Genomic DNA, 21,934 nt, shown 5'->3' with positions numbered 1-21,934 from the left:
TTGCCACCTTTCAGTACTGATTAGCTATCAAACTTATTTCTGCAGTCTTCGTAATACTCTAACAGTTAATGAAAACTAATTGTAACCACAGATTTCTGCAGCCAACCATCCAGAGATTCTCAATGTAACAAACTTCAGTCTGCAAATTTGAAAATAGACTTTACTTCCTATTTGCCAGTAGACTGGAAAATGATTCATTTGTATTTAAATACCTATCCCTTATACTGCTTTTTCAAAAGACAAAGATGAAATATTAAGTAGTTCTGCTTTTGAGATGGTAATCTTACCCCTCTTCCAGACTTTAACCTTCACAGATGACCTTTGTTCTCAAGAAGAATTAAAATGATTTCTACAAGCAATCAGGTATGCTAAAAATATTACTTGTGTGGAAATCCGCTTATATCTGTACAGCTTAGTTTTGAACAATTTTAAAGTTAACAAATTTAAGATCTCAACTCTGTAAAACTCCTCTTACTGTCTACCACCTTTTAAGTTACATGATAAAGATGTAGATTTGAGAACACTGAATAAGATACTCAGTGTCTTCCATGTGATTTATACAGCTAACAGCAAAGTTAGATTCTGATAGTTGCGGGGGGGTTGTTGTTTATTGCAGGAAGGTTAGCTGGTCTTTGTTTCAGTTGTGGGGTTTTTTTGCTGCGCACCTATTAGAGTGTGTTCACCTTAAAGTACATTAGCAAAAATACTTGATGTCTAAGGTGGGGGCTTATAACAACAGACATCAAAAGCTACCATTGCTATTATATACCCTTTAATTAGAACAACACTACAACACTATGGGGAGAAAGAAAAATAAAAAGCCTAGTTTGGAACCATGGAGAGGTGCAAAGCTCATGTTGTTATGGGATCTACAGTGCAGTATTATGAGTGTGTGTCCTCTTCTGGAGCTCATGTTTTGCAGTAGTTTCCTCCACCCTACCAGCAGAATACAGGATTGTTAATACTCTGAAAACAAGCTCAGTTACAAGAAATTGATCTGTAAGGCCTGCTAGCACCATTCTACTGGTATCAACTTTTCCAGTCCTTAAAGGATAGTCAGTTACCATACAGGAATAGATTGGGGTTGTTTTGTTGGCTTTTTTTTTTTTTTTTTTAATACAGTGGAAGGTTTATTTATGGATTGATAAATACAATATCCAGTCTCACTGGGACAATAAGGCACAACTGTAGGTTACAACTATATAGCCAGAAGAGAGCAACACCTACTTTTAAGCAAATCACAAAGCCTACAAACACTTTTTTTACTTTTCAATCTAACATTGTTACATTCCTATTTTACATGACATGGTCATAAAACTATGTTTCTTTCTCATACAGCGTAGAGGTTTTTAATTTACATTTCTTTCTGGAATTGTGCCGTACTCTGCAAAACAATGAAGTGCATCACTTTGCAATTCCTTAATTTAAAACAAAACAAAAATCCTTCAGAGACTTGCATGTTATTCTTTAACACAAGTGATGATTAAAGGAACTGAGAAAAAAGGAAGTGCACATTTGAGAGTAGTTTGAGACTGGTAAGTATTTATAGAAGTGTTAACACATGACATAGAGAAGCAGTTATAACACTGATTCTTCAATAAAGAAGCTCCCAGGGTTTTTTGGTTTTATTGGAAGGACCTCCCAGACTGTAGGATGCTCCAGCTGAACCAGATGAGATCATTTGCCAATCTAGCCACAGCAAATTATGTTATTATTGAACCTTCAATAATTTTGATCTCTTGAATTTATCAGCATTATATTAATGGTATTAATCATCTTACACTTGCAGAGAGATTTGTGTAGAAATATATTCTGAAATATTTCGGATAATATGTACTTCCCCAAATTATATTCTTATGCCAGAGCTTTCATAAATACAACTACCACCCTCAACACAAATCTAACAGACCAGAACTTCCATACTGGAAAACATAAATAATTACTGATTATCCAGGCCACTATGATTGGGGGGGGGGGGGGGGGGCAGGGAAATCAGCACTATGTTTCATGACACTATTACCAGGGGGCAGTGACAGAACTACACATCCAGATTTTGGCATGACTAGTTTTCTTGCATTATGTACACTGGTAAACAAGTTTACACTTTCAGAGGCAAAACCACCCTGATGAGAGGAGGGATCCTAGAGCAAAGCAACCTGGAGAGGGCACTTCATGGTCCACTGGCTGTCAAGCCGGCAAGCTACTCAAAGGAAAGAAACAAGTTTCTGCATCTGCTACTGGAACAATTTAAGTGACTTAGTGCAGAATTCCTATTCCTTTTGAGGACACCACAGCCTGTCTCCACCACAGATTCTCCTATTGTCCCTGTGAATTCATCCCACAAAGAATACAATCTCTTCACTGTACTTTAAAGTACTCTAGGCTATCATCATACATTCAGTGCTAGTTGTACAATGAAGCCATAGAAACTGAAAAGTCCTGAAGTAAAGGCAGATTTGGAAGCAGCAAAGAAACAAATCTGCATGTAAAGAGCCAAATGGGGAAAAACAAAAAAAGGCAGCTGTAATGTGGTGTTGCTGCTGGAAGCAAAAGTGAATCGTTATCACTGCACCTAGTATTTGAGTAGATGCTTGTCTCCAAAGTGTCAGAGGGCGCTTCTGTGGCATGTTCCCATTTCTCCATTCTCAGATTCAGAGCTCAGAAGAATCAGTTTGTAGATTAAACAGCAGTACATAAGGAGAGACATTTTTGCTGAAACAGTAGTGCAGAAGGAGACAAGGGAGAAAGGGTAAAAAAAAAAGGAAGGAAAAGATTTACAAAAGTGCTCCTTTCCAAGTTGCATGGCAGCCATTTCCCTTTGTTCCTGATGCACAGGGAATGTTCACATTGGTAGAACAAATCAGGGAGGGGTCGGAGATGCATTGTATATGCACCAGTAGCAATGCTCTGGGGGAAGGTGCTAAGGAGAAAATGAAGTTCTATTCATTATATAGTAGGGGTAGAAAGGAATAGGTTCTCCATCCATCAGTGAAGAAATCGAATGCTCATTTTCTGCTCTACATCCACCTTCTCCAAAACCTGCAATAAAATTCAGAAACAGCTACTTAAGTTACTGTACATACTTCTCTCCTACAACATTTCTTACTCTAGTATGGAAGACATCCCATGTTCCTGCCCATTTCCTCATCTTGGCATGCCAGTCTTTCATCTAGAGACTGCTATTTTTCATTCCAGACTAAGGTCCTTCCAAGGAAAGAAACTCCAGCCATTAAAGCTGGAAGAAGGCTGTCGATCAAAATGTAACTAACACAGTTTCAGTCCACCAACAGCCCAGAAAGGCTTGGATTCCCAAATTTAGATTGTGTGGGAATGCACAGCCAGGAAACAGAAGGGAGAACGGAATAGAGGAAGGGGCATGAGCAGTCATTGAAGAGCTAAAATCAAGACCACAGCCTCACTAACACCGATCATTGTAAAATTGGGGTAGCAACTTCATTCACTGAATTGCTATTAACACTGAGGTATGAAGACATTAGTCTGCTCCAGGCTGTTTCAGGCAGTAGACTTCAGTGTTCCAAGATTAGAGTAATTTAAGTTTGAAGAGACTTCTAGAGGTCTTTTAGTCCAACTCCCTCAACTCCTACTTAAAGCAGGGCCAGCTAGATCAGGTTGCTCAGGGCCTTGTCCATTTAAGTTTTAAATATCTCCAAGGAAGGAGGTTCTGCATCTTCAGCAGCTATGATCATCCTCTTGGTAAAAAGTTCTCCTTACAGCTAACTAGAATTTCCCATGTTTTAACTTGTTTCTGTTGCCTCTTGTCCTGTCTTTGTCCACCTCCAAGATGAGTCTGATTCCTCTTGTCAATACCATTCCATTAAGCAGTTGAAATTGTTCTGCTATAGGACAACTTTCTCCACTGACTATATAATGGCTCCTTACCATTACCTATTTCTGACTAACAAAAGATGTAATTCAAAGGACTAGAGCTAGGAACTTGAATACTGATATTAGTTGTGTCACTAACAGATAAAATCTACAAGTGAAAACCGATCAGCACAATTACAGCAGAAGAATTACTCTGCTGTAACTGTGCTAGTGGTTGCAAAAGAAAAAAGTGAAATTCTGCAGTATATTCAGTGCTGTAGCTTATGTAAGAGTATGAAGAAACATATTGATTAATTATTAGTACCCTGACAGTATTTAAAAAAAAAGTCCTGATAATGAAGGGAAGAAAAAGAGCTAGCAGAAGGCTTGCTTTGCCCAAATGCAGGCAGGACTATTTGAACTTCCTCTGTTTCCATTTGAATTTAAGTCTGAATGACTTGCCCATTACTGAGCAGCTTCATTTAGTCGTTAAAAATGTAGTTTACCAACCTTTACAAACTCTGCAAAGGAGATGGCACTATCTCCATCTTGATCAGCTTCCTGGATTGTCCTGTCAGCAATGCTGCCCAGCTGCTCATCTGAAATGTTTACACCAACCATCATCCGTAATACCTGTAACATACAGAAGTCCCCAAATTTTATTTTTTTTTTAAGTAAGAAAACAAAATAACCATTATTGACATAGGAACAGAAGTATTCTTAGTGCTGTTTTTCTCATGTATACTGTCAAAATAACACCATACAAGAACAACCCTGGAGGATTTCCATGTAAGTCATTTCTAGACAGACTTATATTTGTCCTTTGTACATCAAGGCTTTCAGGAAAGACAGCTTCCTTTTGTAGCCACCTTTGACAAAGAATCCTGATTTTTCACTAAGGCAGCATGAAGAGGTAGAAGTATGAGAAAGCTTTTGGAACTAGGAATGAGTACGTTTTGTTCCAATGCTTTTGTCTATTTTTTTCCCCACAAAACATACCAACATTTGATTGAATATCTGCTGTTTGAGATAGTTGCCTACAGGAATCTTGTAAGTATACGGTCAAATGATAACTGCCATTACTCTCTACAGTTAGTACAGCATTTTCTGTGCAGATAGAAGAGGGCAGTTTCAGTCAAAAGCAAATCCTTGTCCTACATCAGGAACCACAAATTGCCATGTCTACTTCCCAGGATTAGTAGTATGTAATTAGTCCTAGCTCAAGCCTGGTTTCATATATATATGCAGCACTGATGAACTTTGATTACCTTTGCTGCAATTTCAGGAAGTTTTATTCTATTATTGAGAGGATGCACAGAGGATCAGGCAAACAACGTAATCCACCTCAAGGACTGTCCCTATGAAGTCCTGTTGGAAGTACCTTTGAAACTTATAGAAGGTAGTTCTTAAGGGGCTTAGTGTATTTGTTGCATATTTAGGTATCATTTCCAACAGGATCTGCTTAGCCTAACACTCTGGTTTAAATTTGAATCTAGCATTCCTAGTCTGACAGAAAAGCCTAGGCTACCAAATGGGATTAAAGTCTGTCGTGGTTTAACCCCAGTCAGCAACTCAGCACCACGCAGCCGCTTCCCCCTTCCCCCTCCCAGTGGGGTGAGGAGGAAGAAAGGGAAAAAAAGTAAAACTTGTGGGTTGAGATAAGAACAGTTTAATAACTAAAGTAAAATATAATACTAACAATAGTAATAATGAAATATAATAATAGTAATGAAAAGGAATATAACAAAAAAAGGAAGGGGGGAAAAAGAAAAAACAGTGATGCACAATGCAATTGCTCACCACCCACTGACCGATGCCCAGTTAGTTCCCAAGCCACGATCTGCACCTCCCAGACAACTCTCCCCTGTTTATATACTGGGCATGACGTTCCATGGTATGGAATACCCCTTTGGCTAGTTCAGGTCAGCTGCCCCGGCTATGCTCCCTCCCAGCTTCTTGCCCACCTGCTTGCTGGCAGAGCATGGGAAACTGAGAAGTCCTTGGCTTAAGATAAGCGCTACTTAGCAGCAACTAAAACATCAGCGTGTTATCAACATCATTCTCACACGAAATCCAAAACACAGCACTGTACCAGCTACTAAAAAGAGAGTTAACTCTGTCCCAGCCGAAACCAGGACAAAGTCTCATACCATTTCTAAAGCTTTAAACCAGAGATAAACAATTAGACACCCAATTCCTTCAGGAGTTCTTTTGAGAAGACTGTTGTAACTCCCCTCTTCATTCTAAGTGGGTGTGAAGTCACAGAGAAGGTCATGATGGAGTCATTCAAAGCAGCCCTGTGCTATTTACCTGAAGAAGCTCATCCCTGGAAATCTTGTCATCTTTATCTAGATCATATAACCGAAAAGCAACTACAAGGAAGAAAAGAATGAGCAGTTTAATTCAAGTGCCATTATTTTTCTTCATAACAAACACATTTATCTAAAAAAAAAGTATGTATTCATAAATTAAGAGAATTAGCTTAGAATTTTAATTCACCACAAAATTCATGTTCAGTTCCATAAAGTGTTACTACCACATACAGGAATAACATTATTGCCATATGTGAAAAATCTTAAGTACTCAGTATGAGTACTTTCAGAAGCACTCTGCTTGTAGAGGTATTTCTTCAAAGCCCCAAGCCATGGAAGTATAATTACCACTAAGATACATTGAATCCTTTAACTTCAGAGCCAACCATTTTTACATTACCATTCATTCTCTTTGACTATATTGTGGATGAGATGACAGAAATTTTAAGTGCTCTGAGGACTGTTGCCAACTTTGATGAGCAAGCAAGAGCATTCTGCTCATATACTGTAGGCAGACATCCAAGTACTCAAGAAACTACTCAGCTGAAGGTGAGGAAAAAGCACTGTATTACATGGAAGACGGGAGAAAGAAGCAGAAAAGCCTATTCACATATGGGATGTGGCTTCTAAATTTGAAATAACTTTGGATGCAAACCATTTAGAAACATTTCTGTTGTGAGACGTTTGGAAAAGCATACACATTACTCAAGATTCAACCAATTCCACCAAATTCCAATACAAGAATGGGTCAATTGTTGACATTCTGAACAGGTAAGCTTGCAAGTTAATTAAAAAAAATCAGGTATTAGAGATATCATTCCACAGGGAACAACTGTACAGAAGTCCCTAAGCCCCTTTACTCCCTTCCCAGAAAAACAAAAAAGAAAATTGCTTCCGTAGAAAGGTTCACATTTCTTACAGTGGAGCTTGTTACTTCGGCTGTTCAGTGGTTCTGGTCCGTTCTGGTCTTTGCTCTTTTCATTATCTTCTATGGGTCGGAAGTGGGCTAGTGTCCTCATGAATCCACGGAAATTCACCTGGTCCTCTCTGTGTAAGCATTTCAGCAGGTCAGTTTTAGCGTAGCTTATACAGGTTCTTTATTTCAGTAAAAAAAGAGTATGAATGTCTAAAGCATCAGGACCATGCAGACTCTTCCACTCCTACCTCTCCAGGGTTTGGTTGCCTATGCTCAAACCCAGCTCCGATACAGTGCAGTTGCAACCTGGGACCACACTGCTATGAAGTAGTATGTGTTAAAAAAAAAAAAAAAAAAAAGAAGCTGTGAGAAGTCTTATTGAGGGCTCCCCTCCCCTTGTCTGCAAACTCTATTTAAGCTCAAGCCCTCACCCTTGGCCCTTGCCTGAGCTATCCTGCAGCTATGCCTGAGTCTGGCAATGTATCTTGCTGATCTGGACCCTGATTTGCTGGATTGACCTGAGACTAGCTTCACCACTGTCAACTGGTCTGGCAACCACTGGACTGTTGGCTGACCTGACAACAGTCACTGGACCTGCTCTGCTTTTCTTGTTCAGGCGCTGTGCCCTTTGTCAGCAAGTACATCGCCCCTGCCAGCTTTGCTGTCACCCCTGGCTCCTACTTGTGGGGCAGCCATTGCTCGCTGCTGACAAATAGCTCTCTTCTCTAGTTTCTGTGGGAACCAGCTATGCAAGTACTTTCCAGGACTCCTGCTTTCTATTCAGGAAGCCCTGCCTGGTATTAGCCCGTATTATGACTTGATTAGACACTCTGATCTTCATCAATCAGTAATGACAAATGTGTTCAAGAACAGCAGCAGATTCCATAAAACAATCTAGAGAGGTATAATGAAGAGAGACAGTACCGCAAATTTGATCATCTCTTTGGATTTATGTTAGAAGTGCCATAAGCTATGTCTTAAACGTGATCAAAAACTAAAAACAAACAAAAAAGCTGATCTAATAAGAAAGGTACATTTAGAGGCTAAAAGGTGAAAAATAAGACTCAATTAGTAATTGCAATACTACTTCGCATAAAATAGTATTGCTACAAGTTTGCTTAAGAACCAAAGTCCATACATGCCCTTGACTTTCTTTAGAAATGTTCAGCAGCATACCAAGAAGAGTGGAAAACTGTGACATGAAGCCTGAGTTTGTCAATGAATAAAGCACACAAAAGTCTTGTGAGGTTGTGAAGTATTTCTCATTACAGAATGAAAACATGCTGAGGAAACAATGTACCCACACACATTTCACGACAAGTTTGAGGTGTTCAATTATTAGTAAATTCAAATTCTGTTAGTTATCAGCATTTCACTCCTATCAAAACGTCTGACGACCTACAAATTTTATGCCTGCTCGCAAATTCAGCCTGTTGGAACTCACCCTTCTGGAAAGAAGGCATTGATAATTCTGTCTCCCAGTGGATTGATGGCAAGCTCTGGAATCCGCTGGAAGTCTTCACGGCTAAGTAAAGCAAGAACACAAGAAGTCTGCATAAAGTTGAAGTCAGAGGAGAAAAAGTTGCTAAAAAGAATTCACAGTAAAACATCCATTGGGTTCTATTTCTGCAGCAAGACACATGGTGGTTTTTAAAATGTACTCTTTAAATCATGTTTTCTCTATGACTGACTAATGGCACAAAACAAAGCAAAAGACAATGCCAAGCCTGTATTACATTACAGACTAGCAGTGTTCATTTATCATGTTAACAGCACTTCTCAGATGCTAACATTGTTTGTGTCAGAAACCTTCCTGTAATGATGCTGACTAGTCTGCAGTTTAAGGAAAGGAAAGCTTCTGAAATGGCTTTGAAGGAAAATATGGCTTCAAAATGAAAATCTTTTTTTTTTTTTAAATAATTATTTTGGTACTGAATCATTTGAGTTGGCATGATTTTTCCAGACTACCCCATTCCTCTTTCTGGGACAATACCATACTCCTCCAAACATACCACAGGTGATCTGCATATTCTAATAGAATTTTTTTTGTTTATGCAACAACTTTATATCTTATTATAAATGCCAAATTTCAGATTATTTTAGCTTCAACCAAGCAGCACTCCTATTTTAAAGTAGTAAATTTAGACTTTGACAGGGGCCTGTACACCAGATGTAACTTCACCAGTGCATTGCAAGTACTTGCTGCTCTTGCCAGCCATTCTCTTTTCTGCTCATGATTATATGTACACAGTATAGTATAAGCATAGCTATGCTTACATTGTTATAGCTTTTTCTGATCTGGAAGACATCATGAGCTGTACCAATGTAAACACATTTTAGATCAGTATGACATGAACATAGGGTTCATTCTATTGTTAAGAGTTACAGTAATAATTTTTTTTTCTTTCAATCTAATAGAATGTCACTGACAGGAAAGTGGGATAATCTTGGTGTGACCAAGGCAGACACACCAAGTGTGTCTTAGTGAATACTTTGGTCAACAGGTTTGGTTTTGGGTTAGCTTGTTTGGGTTTTTTTTCCACTACAACAGAGCACAGCAATTTATCAGTTAGTACAAGATGTACTCCATAATCATTTAGGTTTTAAATTGCAAAGATAACAGCAATGGGGTAAGGCTGTAAAAAAACTAATCTATTCTGTGTGGATGCATAACTTGACATTTCCTGCCCAATTTCCAGAAATACTGGCAACTCCCTTCAAGTCAAATGCAGTCCTGCCAGTTTTGAAGTTTGGGTCAAAGTCTCAAACTTGGTTACTAAATGTTTGCTACTTTTGAAACCTATGCTCACTAAATGAATCAGCAACAAGGTTTGATTCATGAAGTCATTACACCAAAAAACTGGCAGAGTAAAATAAACACAAACAGATTTTGAGATTATTCAAGTATACTGGCCTTTTATAATATGGTGATCTTGAAGAGAGGGGAAAAAAAGGAATTTGCTAACCTTATTACTAGTCTAGCCTGGGAAAGGCACAGAAGCAAGATGTTCCAGTTTTAAATGTATTCTAAAGCACTCCTTGCACCCAGTCACACCACAGCACTGTTAGAAAGTCCCAATTATAATACATCTGTTACAACATGGTTAAACTGTTTGACCTTCTAATAGAGCAACCTGACCATATTTTTAAGCTATTCCAGCAAACTTTTGCTCTGACTAGGTCTGAATTATTTTTAAGAGGCAAAGTTAACATCTGTATAACATGATCAACTTGTTACCACACCCTTCAGGACTGCTGCATTTTAAGCTATAGCTGAAGAGCAAAGTATGCATTAGCCATTTAGGCAGGAGATGCAGTGACATGGAAAACCTATGTCTCAGTAACAAAATTTTAACAACAAACTTCAGTGTCAATGCTAACATTTACAAGCTAAAAGCAGCAACTGCCCTCTTCCATTTAGAGCAAAATCCTAACGCTTCAGAACTTTTTTACTTGCGTATCACTATTTCTTAGTATTGAGCCTCAATTTACACTTGGCATTTCAGCCTCCAGTTGTTCTGCTTTGTAACAGGAGATTAACAATTAACCACAAATAACTCCCCAGGTTTCAAATCTTATTTGTCCTGTCATTATCAGGATTGCAGTAGACCATTTTTGCTTATTAAGAGCACATTCCTGAGTAAGTGTTATAACTGAAATAGCTGTAACAGCCATAAAAGTAAATGAATGCATGATGTAAGTTATTCTCCACTTTATAAACTAAGGCTTCCTGCAGTCATTAGGGACCAATTTCACCTGGCTGAGGCTGGAGCTTGCAGGAAATTTGATGCCCTCCACTTCTTCTGTATTCATGTGCCATAGCAACAAGGCTCTTCGAACATATCTTTCCATGAACGTGGCTTCTATTAAATCCTTGCTTAAACATAACGTGCAAAGCAACCTTTAACTGCATGTTACCGTCATGCAGGCCAACCATTTAAAATATATGCCAGTTCATTCACACTTAGACATACTTTGCAGTTAAGAATTTGTAGACTCTAAGAAAGACAAGTATTTCTAAGCATAAGTATACCCTGCAAGGCACATAGCAGATCCCTACCATAAAGGTGGCTCTAGCTCTTACTCTAAAGGCTGCAAGAAACCTACTAGACCCTTTTTTTCTTGCATTATTTCTGGTTGTTCGTCCTTCTTTTACTTCTAGATAGTAGCAGAGAGTACTGTTCCCTCCACAGGGATGGAGGAGGGTAGGGCTATCTAGAGCTGAGGGAAAGTAAAACAATGGAGAGAAAACAAACCAGATGCAAAATAGAAGTGGTAGAGGAAAGGAAAAATGTCTAGAGGATACAGGTAACAAGAAATTACTTGAAAAAGGGAAATAATTAAAAGTAGTAAGGTGTATCATGCAAGATGGTCAAACAGATTTAACAGGTTACTACTGAAGAGGTTTCATGGCTCCCTTCCCTTGCTAACATTAGCTTTGTCACTCATCAAACCTTTTGGTGGTCTAACGTATCTCACTAACTCACAAAAAAGCTCCCCACCTTCCTCCTCTCCATCCTCTCAATTATCTTTCTATTGAATTAGCAACTTGAAGCAGTTCAAAAAACTTCAAAAATCTAACAGCATCATGGCTGACAAAGAGGTGTTGGGAGCCTGGCGAAATGATAGGGAATGAGGATGGATTATCTTCCTCTTTCACAGCCGTGTCAGCCATCTCATCTGACTTCATCCTTACACATGCTCTACACAAATTTTAAAAGTTGCTTACCTATCAGAAGAATAATTAGTTTATAGGCCAAGAAGTATGCTAAAAGTAAAGGTGATAATTAGATAAGCAGTGTGGAGGGGGGGAAAGCAGTGTGAATAAAGCATGGTTGAGGATGGAGGTATAGACTATCCTAGTACACTCTCATTCTCCAATCCAAACCCACATCCTGCCTGTCTTGTCTGTTCTAGATAAAGCTAAAAATCCTTCACATTTTCTTACGCAAAGGTAAAGAATTCCACATTTAGAGAGCTACCTTTTATGTTTTACTTGGAAATCTTGCAATATCAGTTTGAACTACTAAGAACAAGCCTGACACCTTTCCAGACGGAGATGATTCAATTCACTGACAAAGATTAACAGATGGCCCGGCTAGCTCTTGTTACCCTTCTCTCAGGACCAGAGGCTTTCTGAAGTTCTCCAGGAGACACCACCTTGTGAACAGCTTTCATAAGCATGAGATATGCACAAATGGCTCAGTGTGTCTGCTCTCCTCATGTATCAGCTTTCAGAATACTTACCCTCCCTTCCTTCTTCCACACTCCTAGTATGTGGCTAGTACGAGGCTGTATCAATTGCTGTACAGTAAAAAATACTTCTGAAGTGCTTAACCTGTCATTTCCCCAGCGCAGAAGAAACTACCGTAAGTGGGAGGCTCCATGCAAAAGTTACATGCAAACGTAGCAGTTTAGACAAGTATCTCCTTTTTATAGCTCTATACATGTCTGTCTAGAGCTACTTACTAGTAGATAAATTTTGGAGCAGATGTATTCTTGTGTGGTGTACACTTCAGTATCAGCCCAACAAGGAGACTCACTGAAGCAAGCACATACTTATCCTGGTAATACACTTCAACTTCCTCATCTTGGAAAACAGAATGTAAAGAAGAAAACATGCACACTGGTTTCCTCCTGACCTATAGTTAGGATGCAGGCAGAACAAATAGGTTTCAGATTTCACAATTTAGATGTAGCTATGAACATCCAAGGGTCTCAACCTTTTGTTTTGGCAACTCAGCATGTCATAATATTGAAATCAAAGGTGACAAAAGAATTTTCAAAGGAACAGTTTTGTCCTAGCTTTAACAACCTGGTTTCATTCAGATGGTGCAAGTCTGAGGGAGCTTACTCATTTTGTTTAGGAAAAGTGAAGCTAAGGAAAAATATAACATTTTCCTACACTTCTAAAGAATTGATAAGAGCTAATCAGTAACCATGGTTGTAGTAATTTAGAGGGTAAGGAGGAAGGGAAGGGCAAAAAAAAAAGCCAAAACAAGGCTTATGAAGTTTTGTCTCCATCAATACCCTTTTCTTACATCTCATTTATGTAACTCTGTAAAAAGAAAGTACCTTGAAACTGCACATAGGTACACTGGATAGAAACACTGGCTAGGAAAGATTTCAGCTTTGGATTATAGTTTCAGAATGAACTACCTGTCTTCTCTAACCACCAGGATTAATCATCATCTAACAGATCTTCTGTACAAAGTGCTCTTTACCTTGCCCATTTTTAATACATAGATAAGTACAACACAGTTTTTCCCCTTCTTCAGAAGGGCAGTACACCTTTAAAGATTTATTTCATGCCATAAAGAACTGCCTAACACTTTTCCTGATCATAGTCACATGAGTGTTTTCTGTCATGTCCAATTTGTAAGTCAAAGATGTAAGTTATCCTTATGGAAACAATCATTCTTGCTCACAGGAAACAAACAGGAGACATGCCTTCTGAACTGTTTGGTGGTAGTAAGCAAGAGAACTCCATCTCACTTGCCCCAAAGTAGCAAGTTCTCTTTGATCAGTATTTCAGAAACCAACATTTATGACCTTCTGAGCTGTAGTTCTTACTCTCCCCTCATTGTTTTGTTCAGGAAGCAGTTTTCCATTGCTTAAACTTAATGGTTTCTACACATTGTCGGTGCCAGGACAGGTTTCAAAATTTGAATGCCACTCTAAGTCAGCCACATTTGGGAGCAGGCTATGCTTAGAGGCCAACACTGCAAATTAATGGATCACAGTTTGCACAGTTGCTGGGATTTTCCAAATGAACTTCACTTCCTTTCCCAAGTATCACATGATTATTGACAATGAAAGTCAAACTCCTCCTGATACATAACACTATGAAACTAAGCATTGTGCAACAGACATTCATAGCATATTTAATTAATTACTCCTCTTACGTAAACCGAGTACAATCACTTCGAAGTTTATACAAACTTTATGGACTCAATAGGCGAATTTAAAGTTGGAGGGAAGAGTTGAGGAAGAATGTGTGCTAGGTTCAAACTGTGCTAGACTGGCAGCCATCACCTTTATTCATCAGTGAAGACTAAACCCACATGCAAAGTTTCAAGAGGCTGTTAGTGTTCTTCTTTTTCAAGTAATTTAATTTTGAGACATAAGTAGTATTAACCTTACCTACAATATCATCAGCTGATCTGTATGTCACAATTGCCAATTAGCTGATGCTACAATTTATATGATACATTGGCTTCAGGGACAGAGTGGGATGAATAAGTTCCTGCCCATCCCATCCTAAGCCAATTGTTTCCACACCCACAATCCATTTTGTCATCCCTTCAGCTACACTAGCCCAGATATTTACAGTACAGCCACAGTCCAAATCACTGGACTCAGTCAGCTTAAAAATATCTATACAAACCAAAAGGGGAGGGAGAGCATTTTTAACAAAAAATAATCACTTAGTAGTCCTGTTTACAGTACAACTCCTCAACCAATTACTTAAATGTTAACTGAGAAGTCAGCAATTTGTTGCACCAGAAGGAACTGCGTATTTCCGTCAGGAAAGGAAACTGCAGTAAGCCGGCAGTACTGTCAAAGACAGTGTATCTTACAACTTGTCACCTTCATCTTCTAAGCAGTGATTCTAGCTTTAGAGTTAGGTTCGTTTATAGGTAGGTCTAGCTTTTACAGGTTTATAGCGCATCCTACAATCACATTTTGCAAGATCATATACAAAACCCCAGGTGATCCTTGAATCTATGTTTACTGGGTTTGACTGGGATGGAGTTGCTATGAAAAAAATTAACTCCATCCCAGCCAGATGCTGTATACTATGCTACAACAAGGTCCCTTTCCCCCTCCTGCTCTCTCTTGCATTCTCTCCAGCTTCCCCGTACACTGATTCTGGCATATGCAGCTATACGGTGAATGGGAAACAAAATCCACCTGAAAACTGATCTGATTCATTTGTTGTTTTGCTTGACAAGTTTGAAAACTAACCTACAGCTTTGCAAAGATGAGCCTTGAGTACCAGCTTCAACACAGAAAAGCAACAGACTTTCAGAGGCAGTGTGATCCTAGACCAACTATGTTGGTCACAAAATTGCACCCCGGTGCAATCATGGAAAGCTCTAATATTATGGAAACATATGACAAATAAATGTAATCTGTAGGCAACATCAAAAGAGAAGAATAATAAAAAATTTAATGCCATCAGAATTCATTAGTTCAGTAAATAAAGAGCAAACCAACACCAACATGCAATACAATAACCAGAGTGGAAAAGGCTAGAGAACAAAGACAGCAGGCAGAGACGTATTTTAACAGGCAATCATCCCACTAGAGTTTACCTTTCAGTTGAGAATACTCTCTCCAGCAGACTCAGTCCAGCAAAGTGAAAAATTTTTTGCAGATAAAGTGTAAGCCTCATCTTTATTTAATTGATTAAGTTGTAAGAAACTGGTTCACTTCTGTAGTTTTCAAATTGTAGACAGAAGACAAACACTTTAAAGGTCTTGGAATATCCTGCACTGCTACTTTAAAGAATAAAATGTGTATTTGTTTAGTCACAGTGACTCAGTTCCAGCTCTTTCTTTTTATTTCTGAGCATACTAATAGACATGGGTGTTCAACAAGAGATGCAAAGTCAACAGTAAAGGGCTTGCAGATCAAAGTAGTGTTAAAAGACACTGGGTATCAGAAACAATTAAGAGCCCATGCTCCCAAAAACAGAAATTATCTTTTTGTTATGAAAGCCAGGATGAAGACGACAGAGCGGAACCATTCTTGTAATAATTATTAGAAGCAACATATAAAGAAATAACAATCTAAAAACATGGTTTAACATTTCTGAGCATTTGTTGTAAGACCCTGAATACCAAATCTGACCTTTCTTGTATTAACTGCTACAAACCTTCAGCACTACAGTAAAGACAATTGGTATTTAAAGCACCTCAGTTCAACAATCAGATTCTCCTGACCTTTCATAAAAGGGAACAAACTTGATCGTCCATGTAGACAGTAGGTATGAAAGAACCTGTTATAATAGCCTCACTGATTCACCATATGAGGAAAACATACAGGCATCCTGCAACAGCAAGCCACCATTACAGATGTGTGTCAATGCAAGGACAGCTGAATTAGTGATGATACGCACCTAAGAGTGCCATTTTCTCCTTTGTCTAGGCTGGTGAAGCGACTGTACAAGCGGGTGATTTGACTGTGGGAGACTGAAGAAAAAAAAAGAAAGAAGGAACACAAATTAGCATGTCAATTATTCCTCATAGGAACAGACCTCATTACACTGAACTACTCTGTTGCCAGAAGCTGTGTTCAAAAAAGATTACATAAAACAAGTTACATTGAAAGCACATAGCAATCAGCAGTTTAGGGACTTCATGAGCTGTAAATTGCATCTTAATATTCAGGAATCCACAAATAAGCCCATTCTCAAAAAAATATGTCTAACTCTGCCTTCTACTTGTTTATATTTTTGCTCTCTAACATTCTTTGGCTATCTGATTCAGTAAATGGCAATTAAAAAGAAAAAAAATTGATTCACAGTTCCACTGTATTTCTCTTATTTCCTTTATGGCTAGAAATAATCTGGACACAGCCTCCACTGATGACCTCTACATCATTCATGACACTGCAGACCTCTGCTGTGGTATCTTTCCTTCTCTCTTGCTTATCTCTATTCCTGTTGGTCTTTTTCCATCTAAAGATGGAAAGCGTGCTCAGTTTCTCTGCATCTGGAAAGCGGTCAGAGAGACTTTACACCTGATCACTTTTCTTCCTTTACAGGACTGCCTGAACCTAAAGAGTTTGTTCCATTTTGGGGTTCACTAAAGTCATTTCCAGGCTTCTAGGCCATTGAGTTAAAAATTAAAAGGCCTATTTCTAAAGAAGTTTGGGATGGAGCTCGGACACAAAGCAAGCAGAAAGTTAGTGCAGACTTTTTAAATCTGCAATTTGAAACCGAAATTCCAAAGCCAGTATTAAGTTTAGCATCATGGTGTCAACATTACTAAGATATTAGACAGTCCAAGATACTAGACATCTAGATCTTTAGAATAGCCCATGATGGGAGCTGGTTAAACCTATCTAGAATAGCAATTCCTTTAACATTGAAAGAATACCCTACAGAAGACCTTGGCTTTCCAGAGCCTTTTCAGATGAAGTTAATAAATACATGAGATAAGACTGAATTGAATTTTAATGTTTACTCAGTAAAGGTGTGACATTCTACAATATTAACCTAGGACTTAGTGTCATTTTCAGATTCAATTGTTTTAAAAGCCTTCACCAGCACATGTACAATGCTTTTGTTACTTTCTAAAACTTATTTGGGAACAGGTTGCACAGAAGTTGTCTGATCTGTGACAACTGAGGCGAAATATTTTTTTTCAGGTTTGTTCTTTCTCCAGGCTATCTGTTTAGGTTCAACTGTTCCCTCCTTTAGGATGACCTGCCAGCAACTGCTTTTTTTTTTCCCCTTGTCTCCTCAGCAACTTTCATTCTTTGCACAGGGTTGGGCAATTTGCTCTGTTCCACGTAAGGCAACTTCTCTACAATCAGACTGGGCAGCTTGCTCAATTTCAAGTTAAGCAACACACGCATAGAAAGCAGGCATGAGTACTTTGAAGACTTCGAATTTCTGCATTTCTAATTTAGTGTTTTAGAAACAATACGCAATAACAACTACTGATGATGTAAAAAGAACAGCCTGGAGTTACATCTCTGATAAGAAGCCCTGTACTCCCACTCCTCCCTGGAAAGAAAGAGGGTGATGAGAATTCTACTCAGCTACCATTTCCAAACTAATGTCAGCAACTCCATTTTTGGAACACCTCCAGAACAGCTAGCATGTGATAAACAGTATGTAGCTATTGACAGGAGAAGAGGTGTTTTTGTTAACATCATACTAGACAAAAAGCGTATCATAGCTATATGAGAAAGGAAGATGATTCAGGTCCACCACTGTATTCTTTCATAATTTCCTTTTTGACTCTCATCCCTCACAAAAGCTGCATCACTAGACACTTTTCAAAGCCTTCTCATGCAAAATAAAGATTTTGACATTCCCTGCTGACCACAGGAGAAGCAGAAACAAGATCTGCCATTTATGATTGCTTCTTAAAATCAAAGGTTAAGGCCTAAAGCTAGCTGAAACACAGTTTTATCTATACTGCTATCCCACCAAGGTACTTCTAAAAACTTTAAGTCAAGACCTCTACAATAGGAGCTGTACCCTCTATTTTACTTCTGTTAAATCATGAGAAAGTTTTTTACAATTATACATTCTGAAACTCTTGCCTAAAACATTAGCATAAACTCGTAAATATACAATATTTATATACTTGGAAAATATATAAATATCCATCAGAAAATCCATCACCTGTTACCACCAAAATATTTTTTCTCCTAAGCTCTATATGAGCATTAGTTTATTATTAATCCTCAGGTAGACTGCTTCAAAGCATGGGAACAAAGGGTGTGAACCAAATAGTTTGAATACTGTTACATTCCAATGGCTTTCCAAAAGCTTGCAACAGAACGCAGACAAGCAACATCTTGGACCTCTCATCTGTTTCTTATAGTTGTTACTAAAATACAAAAGAAACTAGGACTACTTGAAGGTTTTTTCAAACTCAAATTTCAAAATGTTTATATGCAAAGCAAACAATTTCCGTACAACATTATATAAGATTTAGGACTGTCAGCTTCAGGCTTAGCACCTGTTACTGAGAACCTGACGGAGAGTTTCTGTCACTAAGTAGAGGTTTTAGTGGACATGTTATTCCCCAGTTCTTGGAAACATTACCTTTGCAAATGTTTCTAAACTTATTATGCTAAGAAATGTTTTTCACCACAATATAAAAAAATTAATATAGAACTTTAATCCAAACTTAGATTTCATTCAAGACATTAAGCATCATTGTACAGCTTTTGAAAGACTATGCTTCAAGTCCCCTAGAAGATCTCTTTTTAATCTATTCAGCTAAAGAACATTAACATATGGTTTATCACTCATGTTAGTATCATTAGCTATTCAGTTTTGTGCTACATAAAATTGAACAAGAGAAAAGTTGTATAATTCCATAGTTGAACTGTATCAAATTGGTTAAGTGTTCTGTTCAGTGCTTCATACTTATCCCAGATGAACTGAAGAAGTCATGTTTCACAGTAAGGAGGCCAAAAAAAGAATCCTTAGGAGCACTTACCAGAACATGAGTTCAAGATGGACACGTAGTACTGCCAAATTGTTCCACATCTACAAACTCCCTTTCTCAAACTCTTTATTAGGTAAAGTATCATCAGCATCAAGTTTCTAACAAACCACAGGATACTCCATTCAGTAACACTAACTTAGCATTCTCCCTGTGAACTTTGTTCCAGATAAACCAGCATCCTGCATTCTTTTTCCCACCTTGTACCTTGCATAAATATTTGCACCTATGTGAAGTGTATAAGTGTTAAGAGCCTGGTGGAATTTTCCATCTACCTAGAGAAGTATAAAAGGCAGAGGAAAATCACATTCCTAGACTGCGGTTACAGGCTGGGGGGTGTGGGAAAGATTTGATAAAGTCAAGGAGACTGTGATGACTTACAAGCAAGCATGAGTCACAGATCAGCAATGCTTAATTAACAAAGTGGTATTACTTATAAAATTGAATAGTAAAAACACAGGAAAATGAACTAAATTCAGGCCACAAAGCTGAAACCTGCTGATCACAACCTTAAGCTCCCCACTTTGACGGCATAAGAAAAGCATTTAGAGGCTAACTACAGCAGAGTGCCTTTATTGCTTAGAATGTCTATATAACTGTCTTAGTAGTATTTATTTAACTATCATGTAAGTAAAATAATAGGAATAAAACACCAGCAATAAATCAAATATTGGCACAAGGAAAAGAACATTCTTCTTTCGGAAGAACATTCCAGGTTTGGGGTTTGGTTTTTAAAGCATCTTTGTAAATGAGGTGAGGCTACCTTTACTCTATGATCTTTGTGACTAAAAAGAAAAAAAAAAAAACAACAACAACAAACAAAACCAGTAAGTTCTTGCTGGATAAGCAGGCTTTGACATTCTTACTTGTTTATCATAGCCTTCCTGTAGAAGCTTCTCTTGACAGATGGAAAAAGGATCATGGAAACTATGTTAACTCACTCAGCTGTTCATTACGCTAGCCAGTACTGTCTTAATTTTCTTCCACTCCTCTCCTGTAGCCACTCATTTTCCTGACACAAATAAATTATCACCTAAAATGAATATATGATACCATTTCTATTGGAAGGAAAACTGAGGAAAGTATTTTCATGTAACAGGAACAAGTCAGCAAGCATAAGCAGGAGAAAAATGTGATCTGGGAAGACCTTGTTTACCGGGGGGGGGGGGGGGAAGACACATGACACAACAAACAACAAAGTGATACCTACGATGTTATGACCTCCCCTATCCAACTAGTTAGGAGGGTGGCCTCCATTTACTATCATTCAGTATTTGCTAGAATTCTCAGATAGGCAACCATTCTATCAGCCAAATTAACAACACTGAGTTTTACCTTTTCTAAGGTACTTTATGTTTATGGAGAACAACTTGATCAAATACTATAGGGTAAAGTAGCTATATACTGCAGTCCAGCTTGAATAATGCTCTCCCACTTGCTGACTAGTGCAGGAGTTTTCAAGTTTTTTAGTTAACCATACCCAACTTTCACAAGTTACATTACCTCCTTTATGTTTTAAATGCCACTCAGCATTCATTCTGAATACCCTTAAGGCAACTTGAGCAATAGCCTATGAAATAAATAACATCTGGAAAAAATTTACTATACAATGAGAGCTTTTTCGGGCTAAAAACAGCTGCTGGAGAGAAACTCCAGCACCAGAAACAGATAACTCCTCAAAATCCAGCGAGTTATCTCTGACCGAATGCAATACTGCAGATACCAAGAGCACTGCTTCTCTCCCTTCCCACTCAGATCTCGCTGCCGTTGTACAGCCGATCTTCGCCTCCTTAAGCCACAGTAATGGCTCCCACGCGAGGTCTCCCCCGAAACCTTAGCATAACCAGTAGCCGAAGGGACTCGCAGATCCCGGCTGGCTGGATGACATCTTTCGCTTTCTAGCGCGCCACGCAAACACCAGCCCCCGCAGCTGCCCCTGTCGCGTTCAGGCCAGCCCAAGGACCACCTGAGCTACCAGAAGCTGTATTTACAGCCGGCGGCCACTGCCAGTCCCAACCGAACGAGAGACCAGCAGCGTACCAAAGGAGACGCGTTGCCCGCAGGTTTCTGTCAGCCCCGGGCCGCGGGCGCCGTCCCCCCAGGGTCGCTCCGGCGGCGACCAGCAGCGGGGGAGGGCTGACCAAGAGGTGTTTCCCAGGTTTCCGCAGGCCTACAAGACATGTCCACCCCCGGTCGCTGGGGACAGCGGGGTCTCGGCCCGGGGCCAGCTAGGACCAGGCACTGCCCAGCCAGGAACACAGCGATCACGCCCGCCTCCCCGCGCCGGGCAGGGCCGGCCGCCCCGGGCACGGCTCGGCGCGCAGCCGCGAGGGTACAGACGGCGGCGCGGCTGGCCGAGGCGCCTCCCCGGCTGGAGGGACACGGCACTGCCCCGCTCCGGGTGCCCAGCCCCCACAGCACTTCCCGGCCCGCCTCGCCTCACGCCCCCGCACTCACAGCCCGTCTCCTTCTTGATCTCCTCGATCTCCTCGTCCCGCAGCAGTGTGGATGCCCGGGAACCCATCGCCGCCGCCGGGCCTGAGGGGAAGGGATAGGCCGCGCTCCGCGCCGGGGAGAGTTACGCAGCCGAACAGCGACGGCGGTGCTACAGCCACTCCCGACACCAGCCCGACCGCGGCCGCCCAGCACTACTGAGGCGGAAAGCCAGCCCGCACCGACTCTTA

General features: G+C 39.6%; 1 protein-coding gene across 1 annotated transcript; it reads right to left on the bottom strand.

The window, feature by feature from the left end:
* Positions 1 to 1,986: 1,986 nt before the first annotated feature.
* Positions 1,987 to 21,890, bottom strand: CHP1 (calcineurin like EF-hand protein 1). The gene is made up of 7 exons (XM_050897552.1): positions 21,708 to 21,890; positions 16,178 to 16,250; positions 8,498 to 8,578; positions 7,057 to 7,184; positions 6,136 to 6,197; positions 4,336 to 4,458; positions 1,987 to 3,039 (listed from the first exon to the last, which is right to left on the bottom strand). The coding sequence occupies exons 1-7, from the start codon at positions 21,772 to 21,774 to the stop codon at positions 2,986 to 2,988; spliced, it is 588 nt and encodes a 195-aa protein (XP_050753509.1). The 5' UTR covers positions 21,775 to 21,890; the 3' UTR covers positions 1,987 to 2,985.
* Positions 21,891 to 21,934: the final 44 nt, after the last annotated feature.

This window comes from Gymnogyps californianus, chromosome 5 (assembly GCF_018139145.2).
Source record: "Gymnogyps californianus isolate 813 chromosome 5, ASM1813914v2, whole genome shotgun sequence".
NCBI lineage: Eukaryota > Metazoa > Chordata > Aves > Accipitriformes > Cathartidae > Gymnogyps > Gymnogyps californianus.
The sequence above is the reverse complement of the archived record's forward strand: the minus strand, read 5'-3'. Positions and strand labels throughout refer to the sequence as shown.